The sequence below is a fragment of the Scyliorhinus canicula genome, chromosome 2 (genome assembly GCF_902713615.1).
Source record: "Scyliorhinus canicula chromosome 2, sScyCan1.1, whole genome shotgun sequence".
Classification (NCBI taxonomy): domain Eukaryota; kingdom Metazoa; phylum Chordata; class Chondrichthyes; order Carcharhiniformes; family Scyliorhinidae; genus Scyliorhinus; species Scyliorhinus canicula.
Window position 1 is genome coordinate 98,218,167 of NC_052147.1, and position 24,947 is coordinate 98,243,113.

At 47.0% G+C, this 24,947-nt stretch overlaps 1 protein-coding gene across 3 annotated transcripts in view; it reads right to left on the reverse strand.

Annotated features, from left to right (window-relative positions):
• Window positions 1-2,145: 2,145 nt before the first annotated feature.
• The window catches only part of ivd (isovaleryl-CoA dehydrogenase), a 60,260-nt gene continuing 37,458 nt past the window's right edge, over window positions 2,146-24,947 (reverse strand). For all 3 annotated transcript variants that reach the window (XM_038783887.1, XM_038783903.1, XM_038783895.1), the window contains 6 exons: window positions 12,240-12,336; window positions 9,324-9,417; window positions 8,027-8,108; window positions 6,915-7,019; window positions 5,020-5,092; window positions 2,146-2,894 (listed from right to left, as the gene is read on the reverse strand). In XM_038783887.1, the coding sequence (XP_038639815.1) occupies window positions 2,761-2,894; window positions 5,020-5,092; window positions 6,915-7,019; window positions 8,027-8,108; window positions 9,324-9,417; window positions 12,240-12,336 (585 nt within the window). In that variant the 3' untranslated portion in view covers window positions 2,146-2,760. The remainder of the gene's footprint in view (window positions 2,895-5,019; window positions 5,093-6,914; window positions 7,020-8,026; window positions 8,109-9,323; window positions 9,418-12,239; window positions 12,337-24,947) is intronic.

The following is a 24,947-nucleotide window of genomic DNA, read 5'->3' on the forward strand; positions in this document are numbered from 1 at the left end:
TTGAATAAAAGTATGCTTCCCTGATAGGAAATTGCAGTTATTTGGAGCGAATGCAGCTACAAGCAACAAGGCTGTATCCAAGGCTGCAGCTATATTATTTGCACAGACACAATTTAAATAGGTAACCTGCAGTCATTTGAGCAATGAATATGCATTTGTCACTTTCTGCCAAGTAAAAAGCTCCACGCTCTGGAATTCCTTCCCTACAGCTCTCAGCTTCCCTTGCCTCCTTTAAGACATTCCTCCAAACCCTACCTTGTTGACCAAACGTTTGATTGTTTGTCCTCGTATCCTCTTATGTGAATTATTACATTTTGTTTGACAACATTCCTGTAAGCGACTTGGGGCGTTTTATGATGCTAAAATCAATATGTTTGTTGAACATATGTATTAATTGATGGAGAAAAAAAGCTTGAATGCTGATGTGTTACGGCTTTTGTGACCTAAATGTATAGTTTACCAGATACCATAACCATATGAAGACATCACCCGTTCACCATTCTTCACCTTTCTTCTGATATAATTCCATCATGGGCCTGGAACAGCTAATGTTTGGAAGATTATTCTTCCAGAGATTATTGGAAGATTATTGGAAAATGTTCTGTAATACCCATGGAGTAGTTATGACTCAGAATAAATCAAGCACCATCAAACAGAGAACCTTGAGAATGAGTGAACAGTAGCAATATAATTAACTGGTAGAGAAATTTTGCAACCCATCCTCAAGACTATTTGATCAAATGTATATGATCGCTGAACATTCGTTGCAGACTAGGGTTAGTCTGGGAGGAGCCCCATCAGGATAGATGTGTTGGGCAACGTTTAGAACCACACCTGACTAGAGTACACTTCCCTACACTACAGACCCTTCTTCTATACTCAGGACATGTGTATCACAAGGAATGGATTCACCAGTACAAGTGGGTCAGTGTGTAATCGAGCAGATTCTAGTTTTTAGCAATTTAGGAGTATTTTCTGAAATTGTAACTGGATTTCTGCCAACTGTTACACAAGAAGATTGGAACAAAAAGAATATTTAGCCCACCCTGCTGGGCAACAGATTGTTCACTTATTTATACATGGCTTCCTTGTTCTACTTGGTGACTTAGAATAACAGTGCACAGGGGCTGGTTTAGCTCACTCGGCTAAATCGCTGGCTTTTAAAGCAGACCAAGCAGGCCAGGAGCACGGTTCGATTTCCCGTACCAGCCTCCCCGGACAGGCGCCGGAATGTGGCGACTAGGGGCTTTTCACAGTAACTTCATTGAAGCCTACTCGTGACAATAAGCGGTTTTCATTTTCATTATCCAGATCATATAGTTTATAACTTGGTGAAATCACCATCAACTCTGCTCCAACTCCCTCTATTCTTTCCTTTCAGTTCACCCCTTTATATTCCTGTTCATTGCTCTGCACTCTTGTATGAGGCAGGTTCGTGTTTTTGACAAGCTTACCTACTTTTCAGAACAAGCCATGAGTAGAATATTCCACGTTGAAATATTATATATGCTATTTGCAGTTTTCTTTGCAATGAGTCAGAAATTTGCAAGTACTTGCAAGCTACAGAGTCCCAGGTTCGATTTCCGGGTTGGGTCACTGTCTGTGCAGAGTCTGCACATTCTCCCCGTGTCTGCGTGGGTTTCCTCCGGGTGCTCCGGTTTCTTCCCACAGTCCAAAGATGTGCAGGTTAGGTGGATTGGCCATGCCAAATTGCCCTTTGTGCCCAAAAAGGTTAGGTGGGGTTACTGGGTTATGGGGATAGGGTGCAGGTGTGGCCTTAAGCGGGGTGCTCTTTCCAAGAGCTGGTGCAGACTCGATGGGACGAATGGCCTCCTTCTGCACTGCAAATTCTATGATTTTCCATTTCCCTCACTGAGAAGTGGTTAAACTCAGAGTGATCTCAGCTTGTGCAAAGACTTTTTGATCTTCATTGTCTACAAAGCTCCACCTAAGGAGAATAATTCAATTTGTAGTACAAAGTGTCTCCCAGCATAGAATTTACAGTGCAGGAGGCCATTTGGCACATCGAGTCTGCACCAGCCCTTGGAAAGAGTACCCTACCCAAGCCCACACTTCTATTCGATCCCCATAACCCAGTAACCTGATATCAGAGCATACTTCGGATGTATCATGAGTAATACCAGGTAGATATGCTTGTATTTATTATCTTGATTGAAAGGATGCCCGATTTGGACAGCTTGCATCTTTGTCGTTGCTTTAGAAAGTCAACCATCCGCAAAAACTTCCATTATAGATTTTGCAACAATGACAAATACAATGTGATCCAACAGTGGAGGAAAAGGGGTATGTGTAGATTACGTGCAAATGTAACAGCAGCACTGCATAATCCTGCCATTTAAATCTGAAGTAGTGTGCAGGGCTAGTTTTGTTCCATTTGCATCTCATTTCTTTTCTGAAAGTCAGTAAAACACCACATGGCGCATTAACCAACAAACCCGAATGATGATGCAGAGTCAATTTCCGTATTGGATTGTATCCTGTTGCTCTGCTAACCTACAGCATGTTCTCCTTCCCATTTAACTGAGTATTTCATATTCAATGAAAGTCAACATTCATGATTTTTGCCACGATCCCGACCTTGCAGCTGATAGTTTTTTGAATGATTAATGTCCTGATAGGATCCAAGGCACTTCAAAATACAGTAAAAACAAACCTTTAAAAGTTAATGAGATATTGATACAATGCAGTCAGTGTTGTGTGGAATTAGGAGATGAGCCAGGTCACACCTTTGGGAATGCGCTATTTGTAAATGGCGTTAAATGCTCTACCAATGATGAGTCTCCTGACTTCACTGGTTCCAGCCCCTATTTCATACAGTTTAGCATCCCGCAGGAAGCGGCCCATTGGGTAATCATTGATGTAGCCATTTCCACCTGCAATCACAAACACATTAGAATAAACATTGCACAGATTCACCACAGTACAAGAGTCGATTAGCAAAGGCCATATCGCATGTACATTGCTACCTCACGGTGCCGAGAATCCGGGTGCGACCCCGGCCCCAGGTCACTGACCGAGTGGAGTCTGCACATTGTCCCTGTGTCTGCGTGGGTCTCAGCCCACAACCCAAAGATGTGCAGGTTAGTGGATTGGCCGTGTTAAATTGGGGCTGGTTTAGCTCACTGGGCTAAATCGCTGGCTTTTAAAGCAGACCAAGCAGGCCAGCAGCACGGTTCGATTCCCATACCAGTCTCCCCGGACAGGCGCCGGAATGTGGCAACTAGGGGCTTTTCACAGTAACTTCATTGAAGCCTACTCGTGACAATAAGCGATTTTCATTTCAAATTGCCCTTAAATGGGGAAAAAAAAATATTGGGTACTCTTAAATTAAAACAAAAAATTGCATGTACATACGTTTTGAGAGTACCATGCCTTTTTTTCTTGGAGAATTCCACTTCCCAAATTAGGCAAGTTAGAAAGCACAGGACCGAAAACTGATCTTGAACTCTGTAGCATGAAGGACCTATTATAATATCTAATTATAGTGGTTTATGGTAATCTAGAGCTCGGCTAATTATCGACAAAACACAGGTTTAAATCCTGCCATGACAGTTTCAGAATTTGAATTCAGTTAATAAGAATCTGGAAAAAATGTTTAAAACTTGAATCAGTAGAACTGGAGTTGCTTCATTTGAATTCTTGTGCAATGGGAGGGAATGGGAAATGTTTGCATCTCAGGGAATTTTATGCTTGATCCAGGTTGTGTTGAGTGGACTGTACACATTTAACTGCAAAGTGAGATTAATGTCAAGAATTCCTTGCAGAAGAACACCTTTGCTGAGGTCTCAAAAGTAGAGTTGCGCAATGATCCATAACCAAAACTGAAATTAGTGCTCTTCAGATGAAGTTGACATTAAGTTCCACACAGTAACCGGGTGACCAATTACTCTGTCACTCAAAATAAAAGCAGAAAAGAAACATTCTGTGACAAACATTTTTGTTACGACCCCCCCCCCCACCTTTAGCTCTTTGCAATGTCCAAGTCCAACCCAGACATGAATTTTGCTTCATTTCAAGAGGCTCATATTTACATCTCCTCTGGGACAGAAAGATTGGTCATTTAAAGGTGATCCAAATTTCACATTCAGCCTATAAAACTTCTTCATTCCAAATGTCATGTCACTGGAATCTCCTCATCAAAAGGCAGTGGAAGCAGTCTTTGAATATTTTTACGGCTGAGCTAGATAGATTCACAATTAACAAGGGGGTGAAAGGTTATCAGGAGAGCATGGGCTTGAGGTTACAACCAGATCAGCCATGATCTTATTGAATAGTGGATCAGGCTTCTGGGGCCGTGGCCTACTCCTGCTCCCAAATCGTATGTATGCCTACTTGAATCTGGCAAGTGCGCCTGAGTATTTATATTCTTCACCAGCTTCCCAAGTACATGGGGCCAATCTTGTTCCAACATCCAATTAGATCATGACGGATCTGTATTTAAAAACCCATTTACCCAGCTTGGATCAATATCCTTTAATAGGCTTACCTAGGGCGGCATGGTGGCACAGAGGTTAGCACTGTTGCTTCACAGCACCAGGGACCCGGGTTCAATTCCCAGCTTGGGTCACTGTCTGTGTGGAGTCTGCACGTTCTCCCCCTGTCTGCGTGGGTTTCCTCCGGGTGCTCCGGTTTCCTCCCACAAGTCCCGAAAGACGTGCCGTTAGGTAATTTGGACATTCTGAATTCTCCTGTGTACCCAAACAGGCGCCGGAGTGTGGCGACTAAGGGATTTTCACAGAAACTTAATTCCAGTGTAAATGTAAGCTTACTTGTGACACTAATAAAGATTATTAATATAATAACAATTTATCAATATCAGCTTTGAATTAATTAATTGGCCGAATCTCGATCACTTTTTGGGGGAAGAAATTCCAGGTTTCCACTACCCTGTGTGTGTGAGGAAGTGATTCCGGACAGTTGGTCTCACTCTACTTTTAATGTTGCACCCCCTTATTATGTACTTACCTGGATTTATCATTTAAAGCAGTGAACACTCACCCAGACACTGAATTCCATCCAAGGCGACTTTAGTAGCTGCCTCTGCAGCATAAAGAATCACACCTGCGCAATCCTGGAAAAGAATGGATATGTAAATGAGGTCCTAAACCTGGAGATACTTTGGGTAGTTAGTTGCAGTTAGGAACCAGGACCCAAAGCATGCAATGTCGATTAATACCCTAAGCTAGTCAATATATCATGAACCAATCTGATGGATCTCAATATCCCTTCCTCGTCTTACACTTTCCTAACATAAAGGCCAAATCTATACTTATATATACAGTACACAACTTTTCATGGCCTCAGGATGGTCTGAGGCACTTTATACCAATGACGTACCTTTGAAACGTAGTCACTGTTGTAATGTAGGAAACACAGCAGCCAATGTAGGAACAGCAAGCTCCCAAAAACAGAAATGTGATTGATAATGACCAGATCATCCGTTTTACTGGTGTTAGTTAATGGATAAATATTATCTAGGACTATGTGGAAACCCTCTCTGCTTTGAATAACACTACGGGATATTTTACCTGAGACAGAGTTGGGGGGGAGAGCAGAGCACAGTCTTAGGATAAGAGGCCGATCATATAGGACTGAGGTGAGGCGAAACATCTTCACTCAAAAGGGTTGTGAATCTTTGGAATTCTCTACCCCAGAGGGTCGGGGATTCTCCATCGTTCAATAGATTTAAGGCCAGGATAAACATTTTAGTCTCTCAGGGAATAAAGGAATATGGGGAGTTGAAGGCAGCGATCACCATGATTGGATTGAATGGCAGAGCAGGTTAGATGGGCTGTGTGATGTACTCCTATTCCTATCACTTGTGTTCTTATGACAGCATAAGTAAGCCACCTGCTGCCAGGTTTCTGCCTAAGCAGCCCTCAAGCAGATAATTATAAGCAAGTGTTCCGCTAGGAAGTCTTCCCCAGGTTTCTCGATGCACCTTTGAATCGTTTTAGTTTCTGCTCTTCCTTAAATGTTCCCAAATGTGCCTTAATCGCACATCTCTCCTGCACTACTGTGATATTTATATTTACTACACCATCCCTCATGTCCTCAGTGAAGCAGAGTTTAAATCATGGGGCAGGATATATATATATATTTTTAATTTAGAGTACCCAATTATTATTATTTGTTTCCAATTAAGGGGCAATTTATCATGGCCAATCCACCTACCCTGCACCTCTTTGGATTGTGGGGGTGAAGCTCATGCAGACATGGGGAGAATGTGCAAACTCCACACGGACAGTGACCCAGGGCCGAGATTCAAACCTAGGTCCTCAGCGCTGCAGTCCCAGTGCTAAGAGGCAGTATATTTTTTGATGTGGGTTTATTGAACAACAATGAATTATGATGGCCCCAACTTTTGAAACAAAGAGCAGACATTGATTTGGAGGATTTCCCACTCCAGGAAGCTACTGAGCACTCACTGAACATACAGCAAATAAAGATGCTCAAATGGTTATGTCAGTACATTATCAACACCCTGTCAATACTAAAGCATCCTCTAGCATGTTGCATCATAGTTACATGCCAAAACCTTCCCCAATAACATATCTCAGCTTCAAGCGTAGACAATTTCGGCCATTACAGAAATATGATAATTTACCTTTTTCTCACATCGCCACCGTGTGGGTGAGATTTCCAATATAACTGGAATCAGTGCTGTGGAATACTCACCTGAAACTGAATTGACACTACTCAAACCCATGCAACTAACAGAGTCTATGCTGAATTAAAGCTCGGATCACACATGCATCCACTGTAAACACAAGTCCATGGCTACAGTCAAGAATGTATGCAAACCATTTGGAGCGATTATTTACCAAGCATTTATTGACAATGAGGTTGCTTATACAGCAGTCCATAAGGATTGCAGTTCCCTTTACCCTCACCTTTGAGCTCATGTGGCCCTCGTCACAGGCTCTTGCCACGTTGTATACGTACTGTCTACACGCACTCAGACGGGTATACATGTCAGCCATCTTGCCTTGTAAAAGCTGGAGGAGTGAAATAGAGCAAAATTAAATACATCAAGAAGACACTCCAGTTAGCTATCTCAGTCCAAATCTGCATAAGATAAAATAAGGACAAAACCTGAACATGGTCATGATCACTTAACTGTATCACAGACTTGGGAGGAAGAACGAAGCACATGCACACATACAGCGTTTACTAAAAACCACCATTGGAAAAAGGCTTTTCAGTCCAGCCAAGAGTGGGCCCATGTATATCAGAGTATGACTCAAATCTCTAAATGGGAAGCAACACTCCACTGCTCGGTCTCTCGTGTCCAAAATGCGGCTTAGGGTTCTAATGTTAAGGTAATTGTAATCTCCAAACTTAGAGCCCATTTAATCATATCTAGCGTTACCATCTCTAGATACTATCCACTTGAATTTTGTTAATGCTCTTCCATGCTGAGGTGCTCCACAAGAGGGTTATAAGACAAAGGTTGACGCCAAACCTAAGGAGACAACAAAGCAGGTGCCCAAAAATCAGGATCACAAGTTAAGCTTTAAGGGGACACGGAGAGGTTTAGAAATCCCAAATCTCCAACACAACATTCCTTCCTAATGGGCGCCCAATTCTCTTTCCCTCGGGTTATCATTCCCTCTGAATAGAAACCCAACAGTCTCTCCCTAGTTCGACCATCCCTCCTTAAACAAGAACCCAATCCTCCATCACTGGTACCATCATTCCCCTCAAATGGCAGCCCGTTGATTTATCACTTGGGAGTAAATACTCCCTGATCAGGATTTGAATGCTTAAACATCAAACCCCCTCCCTCACTCCCCGGATGGGAGTTACTTAATCCATCACCGGAACTAATTGGCCTCTCAAAAGCAGTTGATTGTTCAAAGTGCTTTGTTCACAAAGCAACAGCGGTCCCAAACATGTTATTTGACTGCCTTTCTAACCAGGAATAACGCAAGTTCCAAATAGAGTAAGTTTTTTTAATTGAATACCTCACAGCCTTGTAGTCAGAGTCTTTGTGGCATCTTACCTGAAACTCTCCAATCCTCTGGCCAAAAGCCTCTCGGACATGCAAGTAAGGGAGAGCATTGTCCAGGACAGCCTGCATGATGCTGCAAATAAATGGGAAGAAATTTGTTCCTCTCAGTAAGGTGAAGATATTGGGCAAATCTAGAAAGCTGAGTTCAGATGTCGCTTACAGAACCTCATTCTTTCTCAGAACTCAGTAAGGTAGAACTCCTACCTCTCAAGTCTTTCCTTGTTTCAACAATCCACTGCCATTTAAAATCCAAACTAGACTTTACCTCCCAATTCTTCATTTCCCCTGTTTGTTATCCTTCTCATTCTCAAGGCAGTCTACATTATGGTCCTCAATCTTTCATCTAAGTTCCTCAATAAAAAGAGGTTGAATGATTTCAAGCCAACGGATTTAACAACAAGGCCATGTCGTTGGTGTGTCAGGCTTTTGGAGGAGATGGTGGTGCAGTAGTACTATCACTGGACGAGTAATCCAGAGGTCCACGTTCATGCTCTGCAGACATGGGTTCAAATCCCAAAGACAGCTGGTGGAATTTAAATTCAACAAATAAATCTGGAGTTAAAGGCTAGTCTTGGTAATAATGACCGTGAAACTAACATTGATTGTTGTCAAAACCCATCTAATATCCTTTCGGGAAAGAAATCTGCCATCCTTAGCAGACTCCACGGCAATGTGGTTTACTCCTCACTGCTCTCTGAAATGGTCAAGTATGCCACTCAGTTCAAGCCTACAAATGCTGGCCTCGCCAGTGACAGCCACACCCCGTGAAGGAAGAAAGCAAAAGTATAAAGATAAAGGCTTTGTTCAGTATTGGCATTCTCGCCTCTGTGCCAGCGAGTTTCAAAACAAATTCCTATTACAGAGATCTAGCCACATAATCCAAGCAGACTCAATTCTCTGCTGTGGGACTTGAAGCTCTAACTGTCTGACTCAGGGACGAGAAATGCCAAATGCACGGAGAAGAATAGACTTTGCTGACTTACCTCATATTGTCTTGCTCCACTTGGTGCTGGACTTGCACTATTTATAAATCTGTGCCGTGCTTTTGCACCGACGTTCTCTGAACTCAAATGGCGACATGGGTACACAATATCATGAGACTCAGAGAATGAGAAGCTCCCACTGGGTTTTGGAGCAGAAGGCACGGTAGAAAATTCAGATCTCAAACACTACTGAATGAAAAGTATTTATCTATATTTAAACAGTGCCTTTCACATCGGAACATCAAGCCCTTGTTAAGAGGTTGAAACCGATGATCCGCAGGAAGGAACAGAAGATAAATCCTTACCCGAGAGGACCAGCAGACAGCACCAATCGCTCCAAGTCCAGGCCACTCATCAGCACATATACTCCTTTGTTCACTTCTCCCAAGATATTACTGGCTGAAACCATTAAATCATAGATATTATGTAGATATGAACATCAAATCTTAATAAAAGAGTTGGTGTTGCAGCTGTATACACTGTGTGACAGGTACTTTCCACAGAGCAACAGACAGAGCTTCACCTTCCCCTGCAAATATTACATCCCCTGATGATATTTTCTTTCCTGGCAAATCTTTATGCTCACTGGATCTAAGCATTGTTAGAGTCGTGTACCTGACCACTTTCCTCTGCATAGATGTGCTGGATTTCATAGGACCCCCGTCAAGTTGATTTGCCCTGGTACTCATATGACAAGCATTTACCTGCAGATTGGGCTGAGTGCTATTGTAGGATTCAAAATATTCTGTGCCAAGCAACTCACACAAATCTGCATTGTTTATTCTGATTAAATTGATAACTGAGTTTTTGGTCAACCCTTTCTGCAATAGAAAAGAGATGGGGGAAAGGCAGGGCAGGGCTTGTTACATGCTCACATAATTACACAACACATACACGAATATGGGAAATAAGGAAGAGTATCAAATTGAAAGAAAAAGCATACAAAATGGCAAAGATTAGTGGGAGACTAGAGGACTGGGAAATCTTTAAGGGGCAACAGAAAGCTACTAAAAAAGCTATAAAGAAAGAAGAGTAAGATAGATTATGAGAGTAAACTTGCTCAAAATACAAAAACAGACAGTAAAAAGTTTCTAGAAATATATAAAACAAAAAAAAGTGGCTAAGGTAAATATTGGGCCTTTAGAGGGTGAGAATGGATATTTAATAATGGGAGATGAGGAAATGGCTGAGGAACTGAACAGGTTTTTTGGGTCAGTCTTCACAGTGGAAGACACAAATAACATGCCAGTGACTGATGGAAATGAGGCTATGACAGGTGAGGACCTTGAGAGTATTGTTATCACTAAGGAGGTAGTGATGGGCAAGCTAATGAGACTAAAGGTAGACAAGTCTCCTGGCCCTGATGGAATGCATCCCAGGGTGCTAAAAGAGATGGCTAGAGAAATTGCAAATGCATTAGTGATAATTTACCAAAATTCACTAGGCTCTGGGGTGGTCCCGGTGGATTGGAAATTAGCAAACGTGACGCCACTGTTTAAAAAAGGAGGTAGACAGAATGCGGGTAATTGTACAGGTAGTTAGCTTAACTTCGGTAGTAGGGAAGATGCTGGAATCTATCATCAAGGAAGAAATAGCAAGGCATCTGGATGGAAATTGTCCCATTGGACAGACGCAGCATGGATTCATAAAGGGCAGGTCGTGCCTAATTAATTTAGTGGAATTTTTTGAGGGCATTACCAGTGCGGTAGATAACGGGGAGCCAATGGATGTGGTATATCTGGATTTCCAGAAAGCTTTTGACAAGGTGCGACACAAAAGATTGCTGCATTAGATAAAGATGCATAGCATTAAGGGTAAAGTAGTAGCATGAATAGAGGATTGGTTAATTAATAGAGAGCAAAGAGTGGGGATTAATGGATGTTTCTCTGGTTGGCAATCAGTAGCTAGTGGTGTCCCTCAGGGATCTGTGTTGGGCCCACAATTGTTCACAATTTACATAGATGATTTGGAGTTGTGTCCAAGTTTGCAGACGACACTAAGATGAGTGGTAAAGCAAAAAGTGCAGAGGATACTGGAAGTCTGCAGAGGGATTTGGATAGGTTAAGTGAATGGGCTAGGGTCTGGCAGATGGAATACAATGTTGACAAATGTGAGGTTATCCATTTTGGGAGGAATAATAGCAAAGGGGATTATTATTTAAATGACAAAATATTAAAACATGGCGCTGTGCAGAGAGACCTGGGTGTGCTCGTGCATGAGTCGCAAAAAGTTGGTTTACAGGTGCAACAGGTGATTAAGGCGGCAAATGGAATTTTGTCCTTCATTGCTAGAGGGATGGAGTTTAAGACTAGGGAGGTGATGCTGCAATTGTATAAAGTGTTAGTGAGGGCACACCTGGAGTAGTGTGTTCAGTTTTGGTCTCCTTACCTGAGAAATGACGTACTGGCACTGGAGGGTGTGCAGAGGAGATTCACGAGGTTAATCCCAAAGCTGAAGGGGTTGGATTACGAGGAGAGGTTGAGTAGACTGGGACTGTACTCGTTGGAATTTAGAAGGATGCGGGGGGATCTTATAGAAACGTATAAAATTATGAAGGGAAAAGATAGGATAGATGCGGGCAGGTTGTTTCCACTGGTTGGTGAAAGCAGAACTAGGGGGCATAGCCTCAAAATAAGGGGAAGTAGATTTACGACTGGGTTTAGGAGGAACTTCTTCACCCGAAGGGTTGTGAATCTATGGAATTCCTTGCCCAGTGAAGCAGTTGAGGCTCCTTTATTAAATGTTTTTAAGATAAAGATAAGATAGTTTTTTGAAGAATAAAGGGATTAAGGGTTATTGTGTTCGGGCCAGAAAGTGGAGCTGAGTCAAAAAAGATCAGCCATGATCTCATTGAATGGCGGAGCAGGCTCGAGGGGCCAGATGGCCTACTCCTGCTCCTAGTTCTTATGTTCTTATGAATGAAGCAAATCCTTAAAATGCCTTGGAAAGATCCACCTGTCTAACTCATATATTCATATTCTCATTCAGTATAGAAGAAGGCCTTTCAGTCCATCATACCTGCCCAGGACCATTGTAAGAGTGAGCCAGTTAATCCCATTCGTCCCTGCTTCTTACCCACACTACAGCAATATTTCCTTTACAACAATATAATCAATTCTTTTTCAGAAGTTAGTACTGAATCCGCTTCCACCATCATTGCAAGCAGTGCGTTCTAACTGACCAAAACAATAATTAGATTCAAATTTGGAACAGTTTAATACCTGGAACTTTGCAGTCTTCAAAAATTAGTTCACATGTGTTGGAGCCTCTCATTCCCAATTTATTAAGTTTTTGAGCAGTACTGAATCCAGGCATACCCTTAAAAACAAGCAAAAATATGCAGAGGGACATCAAAAAAAAAAGAAATCACAGGAGCAACTGCACAAAAGGACATTCAACCATTCCAAGATGGTGCCAGAGCGTGGAGGCTCTCTACGAGCTCTCCCCCACACATCCTCTTCCTACATCTTTTATAACCGTTCTAACCTTTTGAATGTTAATTCAACACTAATAAAATAACTAACACATTCTTTTGCATTTACTTACAGGTCTGGAGATTCTTCGACTCCCGAGGACCAACCAAATGTCCCGGCTCGACCCGATCCGGCAGGACTCGACTGACGACCAGGCCTTAATCTGGAAACAAAAGAGGTCTGCGAGGAGGCCCGAACTGGCCGGAAGCATGACCCAGCATCCGAAGAACCCGACCCAGGCATCCAGCCATGAGACCGGGTTTGATCCGACCCGGAGAAGCCTGGCCAGCGTCCTGACCCACCTGAACGGGTAAAAGAAGATCGACGAGGAGGCCTGACCTGGCCTAGATCGAGACCCAATCTTAGGAGCGCCCAACCGCTGATGTTGGATCAGACCATGTGACCCGGCCAGGTCCAACCCAGGAAGACCCTGCCAGCAACCTAGAGACCACCTAACCATCCCCAAAGCAGTGAAGATCCCATGCAGCAGTCTGAACACGGCGAAAGGAAGACGTGACCTCATTCGTCCTCTCCTCTCGCCAGCATACTCCTGGCAAACATCCAAACGATTGAAAACAAGCTGGACACGCTTAACGCTAGACTTGCCTGTCAGAGGGAAGTGAGAGACTGCTGTGTTCTTTGTTTCACAGGGACATGGCTCACTCCTGCCTCACCAGATTGTGCCATACAATCTGAGGGCTTCTCAATTCACTCGATGAACCTCACTGCATCCTCGATCAAGGCGAAGGGTGGAGCGATTTGCCTCCTCATCAACAACTCCTGGTGCTCAGGTGTGGCGATCCTGGCGAATTAATGTTCCCTGGACCTGGAATACCAGATTGTGAAGTGCCACCCATACTACCTCACACGGGAGTTCAATTTTGCCTTCATCACAGCAGTCTACATCCCACCCCAGGCAGAAGTGAAGAAGGGGCTTGATGAATTGTACACCTATATGATGGTGGTGGCTACTTGTCTAGGTTGGACGCTGAGTTCTTGAATATGGACCAGTTCATTGACTCCGTGTACATCACAGGCTCCTGTTCATTGACTACAGCTCCGCCTCCAACACCATAATCCCAGCCAAGCTCATATCAAAACGCCAAAACCTAGTACTTGGCTATAAACAACCTGGAAACGGAATACCCAGAGGCCTTGTTCATCGTGGCCGGTGACTTCAACCAGGCCAACTTCAAGAGTGTACTTCCAAAATTGCACCAACAAATCTCCTGCCCCACCAGGGGCCCCAACATCCTTTTTTTTTTATAAATGTTTTTATTCAGTTTTCATATTTTATATTGAACAAATTACAAATTGTTAGGAGAGAGAAACAAAAAAAAACAAACACGCAAAAATTAACATACATATTTACAGGTAAGCATCTTCGTAGTAGTAACTGCGCCCCCCCCCCCCCCCCCCTCAACATGTTTATTTAGTTTGGTTTTGGGCCTTAGCTAGCCATCGAACCCCCGTAACGAACCTGTAGCCCCCCCCCCTCCCGCTACCTTCCCCCGACTATTCTTCCTCTTGTACATTGGCCACAAATAGGTCCCGGAACAGTTGCATGAATGGCTCCCACGTTCTGTGGAAGCCGTCGTCCGACCCTCGGATGGCAAATTTGATTTTCTCCATTTGGAGAGATTCCGAGAGGTCGGACAGCCAGTCCGCAGCTCTGGGCGGTGCTGCTGACCACCAGCCAAACAGGATTCTACGGCGGGCGATCAGGGAGGCAAAGGCAAGGGCGTCCGCCCTCCTCCCCAGGAATAGATCTGGCTGTTCTGAAACCCCGAAGACCGCCACTATCGGGCATGGCTCCACCCTCACTCCCACCACTTTGGACATAACCTCGAAGAAGGCTGTCCAGTACTCCACGAGTCTGGGGCAAGACCAGAACATGTGGGCGTGGTTGGCCGGGCCTCTTTGGCACCGTTCACATCTGTCTTCCACCTCCGGGAAGAACCTACTCATACGGGTTCTTGTTAAGTGGGCTCTATGTACCACTTTTAGTTGCGTCAGGCTGAGCCTTGCGCACGTGGAGGTGGAGTTGACCCTATGCAGTGCTTCGCTCCAGAGTCCCCACCCTATCTCCATCCCCAGGTCGTCCTCCCATTTCCTTCTTGTTGCGTCCAGTACGGTGTCGTCCCTGTCTACCAGTCGGTCATACATGTCACTACAGTTCCCTTTCTCTAGGATACTTGCGTCCAGTAGGTCTTCCAATAGTGTCTGTCGTGGCGGTTGTGGGTACGTCCTTGTCTCCTTTCGTAGGAAGTTTTTGAGCTGCAGGTACCGTAGCTCGTTCCCCCCAGCTAGCTGAAATTTCTCTGTCAGTTCGTCCAGCGTTGCGATCCTGTCGTCCGTGTATAGGTCCCTGACTGTCAGTGTCCCCCCGTCCTGCCTCCACCTTTTGAAGGTGGCGTCGGTCAGTGCTGGTTTGAACCTATGGTTGTTGCAGATGGGAGCCCTGTTCGACATTTTGGTCAGGCCAAGTTGCTGCCGCAGTTGGTTCCAGGATTGGAGGGTGGCTGTCACCACTGGGCTGCTGGAGTGTTTTTTGGGTGGGGATGGGAGTGCTGCCGTGGCGAGGGCCCGGAGGGAGGTTCCCATGCAGGAGGCCTCCTCCGCACGCACCCACTCAGCTTCTGGCTCCTGGATCCATCCCCTTACTCGCTCGGCTGTTGCTGCCCAGTGGTAGAATTGTAGATTCGGGAGGGCTAACCCTCCCCTGGTTTTTGTTTTTGTAAGACCTTCTTTGGGATCCTAGCATTTTTACCCCCCCATACGAACGCCATGATGAGTTTGTCCAGCGCTTTGAAAAAGGCCTTGGGGATGTAGATCGGAATGGATCTAAACAGGAAGAGGAACCTGGGCAGTACGTTCATTTTGATCGTCTGAACTCTCCCCGCGAGGGAGAGCGGGAGTGTGTTCCATCTTTGCAGGTCCTTTTTAACTTCCTCCGTCAGGCTGGTGAGGTTCCATTTGTGGATCCCTTTCCAGTCATGGGCTATTTGGATCCCCAGGTAGCGGAATTTATGTCGGGCTTGTTTGAACGGCAGCCCCTTTAGTGCTGCCCCCCCCCCCCCCCCCCCCCCCCCCTTTGCGGGTGTAATGGGAAGATCTCACTTTTGCTCATGTTGAGTTTGTAGCCCGAGAAGGCTCCAAACTCTTTCAGGAGCGCGATGATTCCGTCCATGCTGCTTTGTGGGTCCGAGATATAGAGGAGCAGATCATCCGCATAGAGTGAGACTCTGTGCTCTCTACCTCCCCTTCGGATCCCCCTCCAATTTTTTGCTGCCCTGAGCGCGATTGCTAGCGGTTCAATTGCTAGTGCGAACAGCAGCGGGGACAGTGGGCATCCTTGTCTGGTGCCCCTGTGCAGCTGGAAGTATTGGGAGTTTGTATTGTTGGTCTGTACACTCGCCATGGGAGCGTTGTACAGGAGCTTTACCCAAGCGGTGAACCCTGTTCCAAGCCCGAACCGCTCCAGTACCTCTATGAGGTATTTCCACTCGACTCTGTCGAAGGCCTTTTCTGCGTCCAGGGAGACGATCACCTCTTGTGTTCTCTCCCCGGAGGGGGTCATTATCACGTTCAGCAGGCGCCTGATGTTCGCGGTCAGCTGTCTACCTTTGACAAAGCCCGTCTGGTCCTCTGTGACCACCTCAGGTACACAGTCTTCTAGCCTTTTGGCTAGGATTTTGGCCAGTATTTTGGCGTCTGCATTCAGCAGAGATATGGGTCTGTATGACCCACATTCCGTTGGGTCTTTGTCTTTCTTAGGTATCAGCGAGATTGAGGCCTGTGCTAACGTGGGTGGCAACGTGCCCCTAGCTAGCGAGTCTGTGAACATCTCCCGCAGGTGCGGGGCCAGCGCTGTCGCAAATTTTTTGTAGAAGTCCGCCGGGAATCCGTCCGGTCCCGGCGCCTTCCCCGCCTGCATGGAGCTAATGCTCTCCATGATCTCTCCCAGTGCTAGTGGTGCTTCCAGATCCCGTTTTCTGCCCTCTCCCACAACTGGTATGTTCAGTCCGTCAAGAAACCGGTTCATCCCAGCCTTCCCCGTTGGGGGCTCTGAGGTGTACAGCTCTTGGTAGAAGGCCTTGAAGGTTTTGTTAATCCTCTCTGGTTCTGTTTCCAACGTGCCTCTGGTATCTCTGATTTGCGCAATTTCTCTGCTGGCTGCCTGCTTTCTCAGCTGGTGGGCCAACAGGCGGCTGGCTTTGTCTCCGTGTTCGTATAGGGCCCCGCGTGCCTGGCGGAGTTGGTGTACTGCTTTCCTGGTGGAGAGCAGGTCAAAGTTCCTTTGTAATTCTTTTCTCTCCGCCAGGAGTTCTACAGTCGGGGCCTCGGAGTATTTATGGTCTACCTCCAGTATGGAGTCGACCAGCTTCTGCCTAGCCACCCTTTCCTCCCTATCTCTTTGCGCTTTGTAGGCTATGATTTCCCCTCTTAGTACGGCCTTAAGCGCTTCCCAGAACGTGGAGGGTGAGACCTCCCCGTTTTGGTTGATCTCAGTGTACTCCGCTATGGCCTGCGCTATCCTTTCGCTGAAGGCCTTGTCAGCTAGTAAGGCACCGTCCAACCTCCATTTGGGGCGCTGGGCCCTTCCCGTCTCTAGCCGCACATCCATGTAGTGTGGAGCGTGGTCTGATATCACAATTGCGGAGTATTCCACCTTGTCTATCTCTGGAAGCACCGTTTTCCCCACCACAAAGAAGTCAATTCTGGTGTACACGTTGTGTACTGGGGAGAAGAAAGAGAATTCTTTCTCCCCCGGGTGGGCGAATCTCCAGGGGTCTACTGCTCCCATCTGCTCCATATAGTGGCTGAGTTCCCTTGCCATGTTTGAGGTTTTCCCCGTTCTGGGGTTTGATCTGTCCGTCGTTGGGTCCTGTACACAGTTGAAGTCCCCCCCCATGATTAGTCGGTGCGTCGCTATGTCCGGGATTTCTGCCATGGTCTTTTGGATGAAGCTCGTGTCGTCCCAGTTGGGCGCGTACACGTTAACTAGAACTACCGGCGCCCCATCCAGGGCCCCGCTGACCATGACATACCGTCCCCCTGGGTCCGTAACCGTCTTTGTCGCCCTAAACATTGTCCTCTTGCCAATCAGGATCGCCACTCCCCTGGCCCTTGCCCCATAACAGGAATGATAGGTTTGTCCCACCCAGCCCTTTCTTACCCGCAGTTGGTCCTGCTCCCTCAAGTGCGTCTCTTGGAGGAAGACTATGTCGGCCCTCATGTTTCTAAGGTGGGTGAGGACTCTAGATCTCTTTACTGGGCCGTTAAGTCCCCTTACGTTCCAGGTGACTATTCTGGTGGGGGGCTTCTGCCCCCTTGCTCCTGTGGGGTTAACCATATTTGTCCGGTGGACGCGCCCCTGCCCTCTGGGGTTTCCCTTTGTTAGGGGGCCGTCCAGGATGTCCACTATCACTGCTCTCCCCATGCGGTCGGGTCCCTGCGCTCCGGGGTTCCCCCTTGTCCCGGGGACACCCGCCATGGCCGTCCACTGTGTGTCCGCCACGCGGGTAGTCCCCTGCACTCCGGGGGGCCCCTTCACCCACAGACCGTACTGGGTGGGTGCTTGCAGCAGTTCCCTGTTTCGAGCCCTTGTCTGTGGCACTTTGTGGCCCTATTCCCTTACTGGCCTCTTTTGTCCCTTCGTCCCTGCATTTCCCCTCCCTGGTCTCTCGCCCCCCGAGTGCCCCCCCCCCCCCCCCCCCCCGCTCTATCCCTTTCGGGGATACCCCTGTATACCCCTCCATTGCCCCTCTCTCCCCCATTCCTGTCCCCATTTGCTCTCCCACCTTTGATGGGTGATCCCCCCCCTCCCCTGCCTGGCGCCTTCCCCCCTGTTGGGGGTGCGCTGCGGCCCTGCTCTGTTGCGCGCCCCCTTCGCTAGCTTTCCTGCTAGCACGGTGGCTCCCCTCTCGGAGGTTGCTGTCCCGCTTCCCCTCTCCCCTCTCCAGTACTCCCGTTCCCTCGTGCCGGGGCCTGGCCTCCCACCTGGAGCGGGCCCTTGGGCATTGGGTTGTTTTCCGTTCTGGGTGTTCCTGCCAGGGGGGAGGGGGCTGGCTTTGCCTCGCCCCTCCCCACCCCCCCGTCGGCATGACGTATCTCCTTGCCATGGGCCCCTCGTCCCTACTTCCCATGGCGTTTTTCCAGCCCGTGCTCCTCGACGAATCTATTCGCCTCGGCAGGGGCTGTAAAGAAATATTCCTTGTGTTGGTATGTGACCCAGAGTTTTGCTGGGTACAGCATACCAAAACGTACTTTGTTCTTATAGAGAGCTGCTTTCGCTCTGTTGAACTCCGCCCGTCTCTTAGCTATGTCCGCTCCAAAATCCTCGTAGATTCGGATGGCGTGCCCGTCCCAATTGCAGGCTCTATTCTCCTTGGCCCAGCGCAGGATTGTCTCCCTATCCCGGTACCGGTGCAGTCTGGCTATAACTGCTCTCGGTTTTTCCCCTTCCTTGGGCTTCGGGCGCAGTGACCGATGAGCTCTGTCCATTTCCGGTGGGGTGGGAAAAGTTTCCCGCCCCACTAAGGAGCTCAGCATCGCAGCCACGAATGTTGTGGGATTTCTACCCTCTATCCCCTCTGGCAGGCCCACTATCTTAATATTTTGCCTTCTCGAGCTGATCTCCTGGTCGTCTACCCTGCCCTTCAGGCTCCCCTGTGTTGCACTCAGTTTCACCATTCTGTATCAATGGTGCCGAGGTGGAGATGGTTGACAGCTTCAAATTCCTAAATGGAAACATCACCAACAATCTGTCTTGGTCCACCCACATCGACACTACGACCAAGAAAGCATAACAGCGCCGTTATATCCTCAGGACATTAAGGAAATTCGGCATGTCCACGTTGACTCTTACCAACTTTTAGAGGTGTACCATAGAAAGCATCCTATCTGGCTGCACATCACAGCCTAGTGTCGCAACTGCTCAGCCCAAGACCATAAGAAACCAGAGAGAGTCGTGAACACAGTCCAGTCCATCACCAAAACCGCCACCCACTCTGTCTACACCTCTCTCTACCTTGGGAAAGTGGGCAGGATAATCAAAGACCCCTCCCACCAAGGTTATTCTCTCTTCCAACCTCTTCCATTGGGCAGAACATACAAACGTTTGAGAACACGCACCAATAGATTAAAAACAGCTTCTTCCCCACTGTTACCAGGCACCTGAATGGCCCTCTTATGGTCTGAACTGATCTCGTAGAATTTTCAGTGCAGTAGGAGGCCATTCATCCCATCGAGTCTGCACCGGCCCTTGGAAAGAGCACCCTACTTAAGCCCCATGCCTCCACTCTATCCCCTTCATCCCGTAACCCAGTAACCCCACCTAACCTTTTTGGACACTAAGGGCAATTTAGAATGGCTAATCCATCTAACCTGCACATCTTTGGACTGTGGGAGGAAACCGGAGCATCCGGTGGAAATCCACGCACACACGGGGAGAACGTGCAGACTCCACACAGTCAGTGACCCAAGCCAGAAATCGAACCTGGGATCCTGGAGCTGTGAAGCAATTGCGCTACCCACTGTGCTACCATGCTGCCCACTCTCTTCACACTTCTTCTCTACAGCTGCAGCACTATATTCCATATGCTTCACCCAATGACTATGTCTACGTATTTACATTTGTGTATTTATGTATGTCCTACGTTTTCATGAACGGAGCAGTCTGCTTGGACTGTACGCACAATACTTTTCACTGTACCTCAGTACACGTGACAATAAATCTAAATTTAATCTAAATGGTATGAAACCTGGCTATGTGGATAGATAATCTGAGCCACACAGCAGCAAAGATATAATGAAGAAAACAGGAAGATGATTATAATCTTTTTTTTAAATTTAGAGTACCCAATTATTTTTTCCAATTAAGGGGCAATTTAGCGTGGCCAATCCACCCACCCTGCACATCTTCTTTGGGTTGTGGGGGTGAGACACATGCAGGCAGGGGAGAATGTGCAAATTCCACACAGGCGGTGACCCGGGGCTGGGATGGAACCCTGGTCCTTGGCATCTTGAGGCAGCAGTGCTAACCACTGCACCACCTTGCTGCCCCACCGAAGATGATTATAATCAGCCCTGCTAATATCTGGTGGAGGCCATCTAGTGACTGGCAGCACATTTGACAGCTCACGCTGGAGGCAGCTTTTTCCGTCCTTTTCCCCGGTTGCCAGCAGATGTTTCGGTGGAAAAAGGTGTAGAGGTGGTGGAGGAAAGTTATACGCCACTGATGGTGTCGGTGGATGGATTCACGGACCAGAGGTGGGTCTAGAAGGAAGGAGCTGCAAGAACAAGAAACTCTTTGGTTGACACAGGGGAAGATGGCGGAGAGTAAAGGGTTGGCCCTACCAGCCCAGTTTTTGATGGAACAGCTGGTGGACTTTCTGAACAAAACGTTTCAGCCAGCACAGGAGGGAGGCTCAGGTGGACCTGGCAAAGGTGGTAGACCCGCTGACAGCTGAGATCAACCGGGTGGAATTGAGGCTGGAGACCCAGAACAGGCAATCCAGAAGGTGGAGGAGGCAATGGGGGAAGCACAAGGAGCGGCTTAGCTCGTTGGTGGCTGAAATTGGGATGCTGAGGGAGACTCAGAGGCGGCTCAAGGAGAAAGTGGAAGTCTTGCAGAACCACTCCCGGAGACCAAATTTAAGAATTGTGGGGTTGCCAGAGGTTATCAAGGGAGAGGATGCTGGATCTTATGTAGCCAAAATGCTGGAGCAGCTGATCGGGGAGTAGGCCTTCGACCGGCCCCTGGAGGTCGACAGGGCGCACAGGGTGTCTGAGAATTACAAGGAATTGATGGGCTGGGAGGAAGCACATAAAGGAGAAGTTAAACAAAGGGGGAGGAGGAGTTGGGATGGGGGGGGGGGGGGGGGGAATGGAGGCTGGGTTGTGGGAGGAGGCTTTGAGGAATGTGAATGTATCGTCTCGTGTGCTTGGCTTAGTCTTATTCAATTCAAAGTAGTACATCGGGCGCATATGACGGTGGCCAGGATGAGTAGGTTCTTTAAGGGGGTTGAGGACAGGTGTGTGTGGTGCGCCGGGGGGGGGGGGGGGGGGGGGGGGGGCTGGGGGCTGCAAACCACGTTCACATGTTTTGGGAGATGCTGAAGGTGAAGGTGGTTCCGAGTCCGGAAGTGGTGATATTCAAGGTGTCGGAAGACCCTGGAGTCCAGGGAGCGAGAGTGGCCGACGTTTTGGCCTTTGCCTCCCTGGTAGCCAGGAGACAGATTTTGTTGGAGTGGAGGGACCCGGTGTCGCTGATGCCGGGGGTATGGGTGAGCGACCTGGTGGAATTCCTGAGATTGGAGAACATCAATTGTTATTTATTTGTACTGAGATTTCCTGTTTGTTCTGTTTAATTTTGGTTGTGTTTGATGTATATTAAAAAAACGCCTTAATAAAAATATTTGGGTCTGCAAGCGGGATCATAGGATTTACAGTGTAGGAGACCATTCGGCCCATCGAGTCTGCACCGGCTCTTGGAAAGAGTACCCTATTGCAGCACACGCTTCCACCCTATCCGCATAACTCAGTAACCCCACCTAACCTATTTGGACACCAAGAGTAATTTATCATGGCCAATTCACCTAACCTGCATATCTTTGGACTGCGGGAGGAAACCCACGCAGACACGGGAGAACGTACGGACTCCGAACAGACAGTCACCCGAGGCCGGAATTGAACCCGGATCCCTGGAGCTGTGAACAACTGTACTAACACTGTGCACCATGTGGTCTGTCCATGGCCTGCTGCAATTTTCCAGTGAAGCCCAACGCAAACTGGAGGAAAAGCACCTCATCTTCCAATTTGGCACATTACAGCCTTCTGGACTTTTGAATTCAACAACTTCAGACAGTGAACTCTCTCCTCCACTCTTACTCCATTTTTATTTCTATCAATTTACTTTTATTTTCATTTCTTCCATTGATCTATTTTTCCCTCATCATTGTTCTCCCTCTTCTCCTCCCCACCCTCCTCCCCCAACTCCACTTGGGCCATCTTTTCCTAGCTTCCCTTTGACACACTGCTCACCTTTGTTCTGCCATTCACACAATCTAATATCTTTCGGGCAGCACAAGCGGCTAGCACTGTGGCTTCACAGCACCAGGGTCCCAGGTTCGATTCCCCGCTGGGTCAGTGTCTGTGCGGAGTCTGTACGTTCTCTCCGTGTCTGTGTGCGTTTCCTCCGGGTACTCCGGTTTCCTCCCACAGTCCAAAGACGTGCAGGTTAGGTGGATTGGCCATGATAAATTGCCCTCAGTGCCCAAAAAGGTTGGGAGAGGTTGTTGGGTTACGGGGATAGGATAGAAGTGAGGGCTTCATGTGGGTCGGTGCAGACTCTATGGGCCGAATGGCCTCCTTCTGCACTGTATATTCTGTTTATGTGCCATTGTCGGCGCCCCTCTTAGCCTTAATCATTGCCATTTACATTTCTTTTGTCTTTCTGTCCTCAACATCTTTATCTATCTCCAGCTATCGCTGGCCCCCTATTCAGCCCCTCCACTTCAACCCCCCCACCACACTACAGTTTAATCTGATCCCATATCCAATTCTCTTTAGCTTCAACAAAGAGTCACCCAGACTCGAAGCATTATCTCTCTTCTCTCTTCACAGATGCTGAGATTGTCCAGTATTTTCTGTTTTTGCTTCAGAACACCAACGCAGTTGGTTCAGCTTAATCATTGTGCCTGCCGTTTTGGCTTCTACAAAAAAAGAATTGAAAGGACAAGTGAGAGGATGTGTGGGGGGGGGGGGGGGGGGGGAGAGAGAGAGAGAGAGAGAGAGAGAGAGAGAGAGAGAGGATAAAGTCATGCAACCGGCCAAAATGGTGGTACATAACTTATGGAAACCCTTGTAGAAACAAGTCAGACATTACGGAACCTATATATTTGGGATGGGGTCCATACATTTTGGAATGCATCCGATTTTGGTCAGGTTTGGAATTCCATTGGTATATATTCCTTGATAATTTTATGCCAATTCTGAACTGATTTATCGCTAATCTGGGAGCAGAGGAAGTTCCTCTGTGCTGCAAATGTTAGGATATTAAAGACTTTTTTCATTAGCATCAATTATCTTTCTGTCTGGGAGCCCCAAAATTAAGAACGAAGGATAAAATTCTAAGGCTGTAATTGACATCTTCTCAAGGTCTTGGTGGCACAGTGGGCACTGCTGCCTCACAGCTCCAGGGAATCGGGTTCAATTCCGGCCTCGGGTGACCATCTGTGTGGAGTTTTCACTTTCTCCCCGTGTTTGCGCGAGATTCCTCCGGGTGCTCCATTTTCCTCCCACAGACCAAAAATGTGCAGATTAGATGGATTGGCCATGCCAAATTACCCCTTAGTGTCAAAAAGGTTAGGTTGGGTTATTGGGTTCCGGGGATAGGGTGGAGGCCTGGGCTTAAATAGGGTGCTCTTTCCAAGGACCAGTGCAGACTCGATGGGCCGAATGGCTTCCTTCTGCACCGTAAGTTCTGCGATATACACCACACCTGTAGGATTTAATTTTGGCACAGGACCAAACACAATGTTTATAGTCCCCTCGACTACTCTACACTTTTGGCACAACAAGGATGTGGTAGGGTCAAACCTGTCTTAAGCTTGGCGTGATATGCAGATGGTATAATATTTTAAACCGAGTCTTCTTCATTCTATTGCAGACTGAGATTCTATCGCCATTTTCCAGTATACAAAGTATTTTTCCCAAGACCGCAGTCTCTAGTATATTCACACAGAATCTAAACATAAAATGTCATAAAATTTGCTGATTAATTGCTGGATTTCAGGATTTTTTTCCACCTGGGAGACATTATCATCAAGACACAGAGATATCTTACTGAGGATAAAGTCTCTACTCCAAGTTGCAGGTATAAAAAAAAAGGAACATCTTGGGATTTTAACGGCTGCTCAAAAGACAACAAGGAAGCACCACTGAACATTTCGCTCAGCCTACAATGACCTTTATCTCTCCAGCTATCAAATCTATGGTCCATAAGGCCTGGTGGGAAATCTGAGTTGACCTGAATAGGAGAGCGGAAGTTAATTTTGACTTCCCTTCCTAACAGACCATCCTCCATGCTCTCAGGGTATTAATCATTTTAGGGTTTTTGCACTTAACAGGCACAGCCTTGAAATCTCGAAGAATAACAGGGCCAGTAAGGATTATATAGGCTGGCCAGCTTCAATATCGAGCCAAATGGAGAAAAGGTCCTCTCTGCCCCATTCCCATATGAATCCAAGATGAGAAGCTAACTGATGCATTTTAATATTCAACACCCTAACTCCCCCTTTGAACCAGGAAGCTGCAGTTTGGGTAATTTCACGCAAGGTTTCTTTTTGTTCCATATAAAAGAACTGAGCATCCTGTTAATTTTCTGTAGGACCTCAGCAGACAACAAGATTGGCAGCTTCTGCAAAGGATGCACATTCATTTTAATCAGTG